The sequence below is a fragment of the Aethina tumida genome, chromosome 4 (genome assembly GCF_024364675.1).
Source record: "Aethina tumida isolate Nest 87 chromosome 4, icAetTumi1.1, whole genome shotgun sequence".
Taxonomy (NCBI): Eukaryota; Metazoa; Arthropoda; class Insecta; order Coleoptera; family Nitidulidae; genus Aethina; species Aethina tumida.
The window spans coordinates 8,346,853-8,355,894 of NC_065438.1; the positions used below are offsets into that span (position 1 = coordinate 8,346,853).

At 20.1% G+C, this 9,042-nt stretch overlaps 1 protein-coding gene across 1 annotated transcript in view; it reads right to left on the reverse strand.

Annotated features, from left to right (window-relative positions):
- The window catches only part of LOC109600975 (mucin-2), a 32,890-nt gene extending 25,632 nt beyond the window's left edge, over nucleotides 1-7,258 (reverse strand). Inside the window, exon 1 of the mRNA XM_020017170.2 lies at nucleotides 7,058-7,258. Coding sequence (XP_019872729.2) covers nucleotides 7,058-7,087 — 30 coding nt within the window. The 5' untranslated portion in view covers nucleotides 7,088-7,258. The remainder of the gene's footprint in view (nucleotides 1-7,057) is intronic.
- Nucleotides 7,259-9,042: the final 1,784 nt, after the last annotated feature.

Consider the following 9,042-nt stretch of genomic DNA (forward strand, 5'->3'; position numbering starts at 1 on the left):
TTAAAAGAAATAAGTGTATTATTGTTTGAACTTAAAATTTTTGTAGAAAATTGTTAATAAAAATAATAGTTTAATTTAATTTAATTAATATCGTTACTCGAAATATTAAAATTAAAAATTTGGAAGAATTATGTTAATAAATTATTTTTAAATACGTACATTTATATTTCTAAGTAAAAAATAATAATTGCACTTCACTTCATTGCAGTACAAATTTCAGTTAAAACTGTAGAAACCAGAAAAACATATAAATTGGATTAGAATCTATTAAAATATTTGCATTTAATTTGTAATAAAGTAAACTACAATTTTTTTCACAAAGTAAAAAAAAGAAAATTTCTCTCAAAATGATTTTTTTTATTTTTAAAATGTGATACATTCTATTGTTTAAATATTTACAATTCCCAAATTGACAACAATAATTTTTAAAAGAAATAACTATTACTATGAATTTATTTACTATTAATTTAACTATTTTTAAAATAATAAATTTGGCAGAAATATATTATAAATTTTTATCTAAAAAATAATAATTTGAATTTATTTTAATTAATAAGTAGTTTAAAATATTAACATTAAAAATTTGAAAGAATTATTTTTATACATTATTTTTTAATACATACATTTATTTTTCAAATGAAAAAAATGATTGCAGTATAAATTTCAGTTAAATCTGCAGTAAAGAGAATGCATATTAACAAATAATGTTTAAGGTATTTTAATTTGGATTAAATTATTGGCATTTAATTTAACAAAAATATGACCTTTTCAGTTGTTTAAATACAGTTTCTATATTGTCAACAATTTTTAAAAGAAATAAATATTTATTATTACTTTAACTATTTTTAAAATTAATTATGTAACAGAAATATTTTATAAAATTGTTAACAAACATAATATTTTGAATTTATTTATAAATGGCTTAAAATATTAAGAATAAAAATTTGTCAGAATTATTTTAATACATTATTTATTAATACATACATTTATTTTTCAAAATCAAAAAAAAGCCTGCCGTATAAATTTCAGATAAAATTTCTCTCAAATTGTTTTAATAATTTTTAAATGTAAACTTTTCAATTGTTTAAATACTTACACTTTTTACATTTTAAACAATTTTTAAAAGAAATAATTATTTATTATTAATTTAACTAATCTTAAAATTAAAGATGTGGCAGAAATATATTATAAATTTTTATCAAAAAAAGTTAAAAAAATAATATTTAGAAATTTATTTTAATTTATAAATAGCTTAAAATATTAAAATTAAACATTTGAAAGGATTGCACTAAAAAATTCATTTGAAACTGCAGAAACCTAAAAAGCATGTGAACAAATAATATTTAAGATATTTTTAAAGCTTATAAATTGGATTGGAATCTATTAAATTATTTGGATTTAATTTGTAAAAAAAGAAATCACATTTTGGTTTTAAAAAATATTTAAATATTTAATTTGAGAAAACTTCTTTCTGAATGATTTCCTATATTTTTTAAAATATGTTCTATTCATTTATTTAAAAACTTAATTTTCCAAATTGTCAACAATAATTTTTAAAAGAAATAAAATGAAAGATGTGTAAATATAAATTTTTACCTAAAAATATTAATAAAAATAATATTTTTGAATTTATATATTATTATATTATATTATTTATTACTCAATTAAAACACCAGAAACTAGAAAAATATGTTCTCAGAAAATATATAAATAATTTATTTGAAAATATTTCTTTCAGAATGATTTTTTATAATTGTTAAAATGTGATTTATTCAATTGTCTAAAAATTACAATTTCCAAATTGTAAACAAAAATAAATAACTATATATTTTTTATTAATTTAACTTAATTATTTTAATAAAATATTTTTTAATATTTATATTAATTATTCAAAATAAAAAAATGATTACAATATAAATTTCAGTTAAAACTTCAGAAATTAGAAAAACATAAATAAGCAATTTTTAAAACTTATAAATTGGATTGGAATCTGTTTGCACATAGTTTATAAAAAAGTAAATTAAATATTTATCTTAGAAAATATTTAAATATTTTATTTGAAAAAATTTCTCTCAAAATGATTTTTATAATTCTTAAAATGTGATCTATTCAATTTTAAATAATTTATAACATTGGATTTTTTTTATTAAATATATTATATTAATTATTTTAGTACAATATTATAAATTATTGTTGAAAAATAGTGTATTTTATTTATTTAATATAATAGTTAAAAATAAAAATTTCGAATCATAATAAATTATTTTTTTTATATTTACTTTTATTTTTGATTACATATAAAGTTCAGTCAAAACTGGACAAACTGGATGTTTCAATTTCTGGCGAAAAACACAAAAAATATTTATTTTCCCAGAAAATAGCACTTTATAAAATAAATAATAAAAACCTAAACAATTCCACATTCTTAAACAATTTCTACATAATAATTATACAATTCGTATTGTTCACATCTCACCTGTTATTACAACCGATATCTAATTTGCAAGGCAAAATTATAATGCCATTTCCTGACAATTCAACCGGTGCAGACAATAACAACTATTAAAACTGTCCCAATAACAATAGCAATCAATAAAACCAATGAAAGAACCAGAATAAAAGTGCCAGAATTGAACTGCTTCCTTTTTTTGTGTCCACAAACTCATTAACTAATCTTTATAAATTAGCCGAGAGTAAAAGTTGTAATCTCTATTATGATCACAAATAGAAACGTCTAATCAATGAAGTAATTTTGCGATAGTGTTAATAACTTTCTTTGGCATTTATTCGACGGTCAAATTCACATGTTTTATAATTTGTTATGGGTGAAATAAAATGGTTTCATCATACGTTTGCTCATATTTTATAGGCAAAATAATTAAAATTCTATTTATTTAATTTTTTTAGTGTGTGTGTGAGGTTTTTTTTGTAGGAAGTAATTGTGCAGGAAAATTGGAATATTTTGTTGATTCACTGCAACAAATTAAATAATAATTAATAATTAATAATGAAAGGTAAATTACATGTTTAATAACGTCTTCCATATTAAATTTTTTTCCGTCTATAAAATTGAAATGTCTTTGAAAAGACAACACAGTAACAATTTGACACGTTAGAAAAAGGAATTTAATTTAAATGGATAATGGCCATTTCTAAATCGTATCCGATTACATTCTTGTATTGGTTAGTTACGCTACACGATTACCATGTTACGTGGATGAGGAACGAAACTGAAACTGCGATGACGGCACGATAAGAATCGAGGATAAATACGTGGTTTTACTAATTCTGGCACAATTCCTAACCGAGTGTCTCTTCATTTGTATGTTCGATCGGTCTGAATTCGTCCGTTTTACGCTGTTTATTGTGGCTTACATTTTTCTCACACAATAAATCTGTTTCGGTTACGTTAGTCTTTTGTCCACACAACTAATGCACCATTACTATTATTTAAATTGGTGAGATACAGTTTGATGGAGTCGGAAATGCAGGGTGGTCAAAATTCATTTATTTCTTCAATATTTGGATTTACAAACAGTATCATCGATTTTAAAAACAATAAAATACCAATGAACAATAATACTGCATGAAAAATGCGATAATTGGCATTTACTTACGAGGAAACTGAATAACAAATGCGCAAAATTATAGTCTAATATTAAAAAATGCATTAATTATCATACATATGTGTGTAATTTTAGAATTTTATTGTTTTGATGTTTTATGAAGACAGGTTTAAAAGTAATATTTGATTAATATTTAGTAATATGTATTTTTGTGTTTTACTGGGACAAAAATCTTTATCTGAATCATCATCATCAACATCTCCACTTTCACCTTCTATACCATTTTCGGTCGATTATCGATATCGTGCCAATATAGTTTTTTTAATTAATTATGAAATCGTTACTTAATAATAACTGTGTATCCGTTTCATAGTTTCCAAACTGTTAAATAATTTTTGTTTGTTGTTGTTATAAACATCTGTTTCGTATTTATGGATTATTTTAACGATTATAACGGAATGATAAAAAATGTTTATTAAACAATAATAAAGATAATTTTTAGATTTTTGTACTGCTTATTTATATTTCTTTATTTTATAAATTAATTATTATGTAATTTTAAATTTCACTATTTTTTTGAGTATAATAAATTTATTTAATGTAAATTAGATATAATATTTATTTTATTTCAAAATTTATTATTAATTTATAATTTTCATATGTAATTATAAAATAAACTACTTAAAATTTTAAAATTTTTTTGAATATGGAAATTATATCATAAATTTAATAATTTTTCATACATACGTATTTTTAATATTTATTTATAAATATTTTAAAATTTTGATTTGGAAATACTATTTTTTTACATTTTTTAGTTAATTTATATTTTTTTTTACTTTTCAATTTCTGTAATGTAATAATTATCAGACCTTTTTACAGTTCCTAATTTGAAATTTTAGAGTAATAAATATAATAACATGAAATGTTACTCATTATTATTATTATAATTTGATAAATTGAAATTATTTTAATTTTCCTACGTACTTATTTTTAAATTTTATTTTTAATTGTGTGTAGATTTTAAAATTTTAAATTGAAAATACAAATTTTACAAATTTTTTTGTTAATTTGTATTTGTTTTTCAAATTTTCAATTTCTGTTGTAATAATTATTAGAAATTTTAAGTTCTTAATTTGAAATGTTACAATTATAAATTAAATATTATTAAATTATAATAATTATTAGAAATTTTAAATTCATATTTTGAAATTTTACAATTATAAATTAACTTATTATTGAATTATAATTATATGTAATTATTTTTATTATTATTATTTGATATTTGATATTTGATTATTCATTGTACTTATTTTTAAATTTTATTTTTAATTGTGTGTAGATTTTAAAATTTGTGTTTGGGAATAAAAATTTTACACATTTTTCAGTTAATTTGTATTTATTTTTCAAATTTTCTGTTATAATAATTATAGAAATTTTACAATTATAAATTAAATTATTATTAAAATATAATATGTAATATTATTCATTGTAATTCTTTTTATTATTATTATTATTTGATAAATTAAAATTATTTGAACTTTCATACGTACAAATTTATAAAAATTATTTATAATTGTGTGTAAATTTTAAAATTTTAATTTGGAAATACAAATTTTTAACATTTTTTAGTTAATTTATATTTTTTTCAAATTTTCTATTTCTATTACAATAATTATTAGAAATTTTAAATTCTTATTTTCAAATTGTACAATTTTAAATTAAATTATTATTAAATTATAATAATATGTAAAATTATTAATTGTAATTAATTTTATTATTATTATTTAAAAAATTGAAATTATTTGAATTTTCCTACGTAGATATATTATAAAATTTATTTATAATTGTGTGTAAATTTTAAAATTTTAATTTGGAAATACAAATTTTTAACATTTTTTAGTTAATTTATATTTTTTTCAAATTTTCTATTTCTATTACAATAATTATTAGAAATTTTAAATTCTTATTTTCAAATTGTACAATTTTAAATTAAATTATTATTAAATTATAATAATATGTAAAATTATTAATTGTAATTATTTTTATTATTATTATTTAAAAAATTGAAATTATTTGAATTTTCCTACGTAGATATATTATAAAATTTATTTATAATTGTGTGTAAATTTTGTATTTGTATTTTTTTTCAAATTTTCAATTTTTGTTATAATAATTATTAGGAATTTTAAGTTGTTTAACTTGAAATTTTACAATTACAAATTGTAAATTATTATTAAATTATAATAATGTAATGTAATTATTTATATATATTATTATATTTATTATAATGTAATTGTAATTATTTTTATTATTATTATTATTTAATAAATTAAAATAAGTTGAACTTTTATACTTACAAATTTATAAAAATTATTTATTGAGTAGATTTTAAACTTTTAGTTTGGAAATAAAAATTTTATACATTTTTTAGTCAATTTGAAATTTTTTTTTCAAATTCTAAATAATTAGAAATTTTAAATTCTTATTTTGTAATTTTTTCAATTATAAATTAAATTATTATTAAATTATAATTATAATATGTAATATTGTTTATTGTATTTATTTTTATTATTTTTCAATTATAAATAAAATTAATTTATTATTAAATTATAATAATATCCAATATTATTCATTGTAATTATTATTATTATTATTATTATTATTATTATTTGATAAATTGAAATCATTTGAACTTTCCTACGTAGTTATTTATAAAATTTATTTATATTTGTGTAGATTTTAAAATTTTTATTTGTAAATACACATTTAACACATTTTTTTCAAATTTTCAATTTCTGTTATAATAATTATTATTATAATAAGTATATATATATATATATATATATATATATATATATATATATACATATATATATATATAATTATAATTACAATGAATAAGTAATTCATTGTAATTATTTTTATTATAATTTGATAAAATGAAATTATTTGAACTTTCATACATTTTTCATCATTTTTAATATATATTTATAATTGTGTGTTGATTTTAAAATTTTTATTTAGAAATTTAAATTTTATAGATTATTCAGTTAAATTGTATTTTTTTTAATTTCCAATTCTAAATATAATTTTTAAAGGAAATTTTAAGTTCTTAATTCTAAATTTTACAATTATAAATATAATAATATGTATTATTATTCATTATTATTATTATTTGATAAATTATTTGAGCATGTGAAATCTCAAAAATTTTTAATCCCATTATGGTATATAAAAATTTCTAATTTATTTACTTATTTGTACAATTATTTAAATATTTAATTCAATATATTTTTCTGAGTTTGTAAAAGTGTATTTCTAATTGAACTAAAAAGGAAAATAAGATAATAATAGTAATTTGGCTTATACTGATCAATTCAAATTACAGCATTTAGTTATAAATTTAATATGAGACTATAGTTATAAAAATTTAATATTATCAGGGGTAAAATAATATTAATTCAACAATAATAAACTTGAACCCTTACCAAAATGAATAAATAGCTCCAAGTCCCCATGCTTCTCCAATCTCTCCTAACCAAACAAAACAACCACTTCACAATCGTGCACTTGAAACAAAAAAAAAAAAAAAAATAGAAAGTCAAAAAAAATCGATCACTTATATTCGACAGACAAATAGAGAGAGAGTCGAAACGAGCGTCGCGAAGACGTGAACGCACCAACTGATAGACGCGAATCCGGGTGACTCCGGTCGCGCCGCGATCGCGACACCTTCGCCATGGGTCTATGGTATGGGTAGGCGTGGGTCGCGCCACTGGTTCAGGGGTCACTGGATCTGTCAATATCTGTTTGTTTTGTGCGAGTACGGATTCTGCAAGGCTGCACGACATACAATTCATTCAATTGTTCGTACACTAAATATTTATCTTTCTTATTTCTTTAACATCAACACGATTATTTCCTTATTTGGTTAAATATTAGTATTGTAAAATTATTAAAAATAAAACTAATTAATTAAATTATTATTATTACAATAGTTATATATTGTATTAGTTACTTTAATTATTTTAATTTTAGAGTATCACAAGAACTAAGACACCTACAGGTGTTTTGTTCATGCAAGAATGTTAAGAATTGACCCCTTCCTAATGTTAAACCATAATTTTGCCTTCGATCTTAAAATTAATAGCATTTGGTGCCGACCGAAACTAATTAAAGCGATACACCAAAAACAAAAAATGGCAACGATTAACTATTACTTAAATAACGCATGCACTTTTCTCCTGCACGTACAGCCTTGAATTTTTCAGCAAAAAAATCGAGAACCAGATTACGACAAGATGAACTCCATAACGTATGTTCCTGCATGCACATACATTAAGGCCCTGAGGTCTTCAACCATCTCGTGTTTATTCTTCTCCGCCTTGTGTACTTTGAAATTCCAATGAGACAGATAACTTAAATTCTAGCCGCAAGATAACGAAATAATGCGCCTCGGAATCGTTGCAGATTGTAGAGCTCAAACTCGTGACCTTAAATAATTGCAAAAAACTCTCCAACGTAATAAAACAATTCGCAAATAAATCGTTTCCCTAATTGGTTTTGCCTAAATTGCGGAGGACGCGAGAGGGCGAACAATGAGCGTAATTTTCCCACAATTTTCCCCGGCATAAAATTCGACACACACGTATTTGGACAAGTCAAGGCGAAAGGCTGATTAGGAATGTTCATATGATTGTTTAATATGCGAAACGGCCTGTTAATTAAAAACCATTCGAACAATTGAACTTGGACCTTCAATTTTCCGCGTGGTACAACAGGAATTCGAATTAGGATTTGTAGGATGCCAAAAAACACATAGAAAAATTAACAAAAATAATTTGTTGTACATTTAAATAAAGTACTTTATGATATTTTAAAAATGCAACCAAGGAAATGATGCTCAAGCATTCTTTGAATAATTATAAATCCTAAAAACAATTAAAATTTAACATGTAATAAGCATATTGATTAAAAATTAATGCGATGTATTTTTAAACAATATAATTACGCAAATACTTAACTGTAAATTCAGTTGTTACATGAATATTTTTGCCAAGTCAAATATGGTCGCAACTGGAGGATAATAAGACGAAATAATTTAAAATAAGTATTACGTTAAACTTTGTTTTGTGAACTAATAAACAAGATTTAGAAGTGGGTGTCATTTAATACACTTTAACGTCTCAATCCTCCACAAAAAATATTTTATTTTCGATCTCAAATATTTATTAAATTGTGTTTTGTGTCGTAAATTTTATAAAATAAATTGTATAAATGTCATTTTCATTCCATTATTTATATTTTGTAATGATAATCGCTTTTACATAATTTTTCAGTCTTTTAAATATTACTTTTTTGATTACTGAATTTACATTCATTTAGTTAAAGAATTTCTCATTATTATGTTTTTTATTGAGGAATTTGACATATTTTTCTTAATTAGATTTACATTTTAACAATTATACTTCCA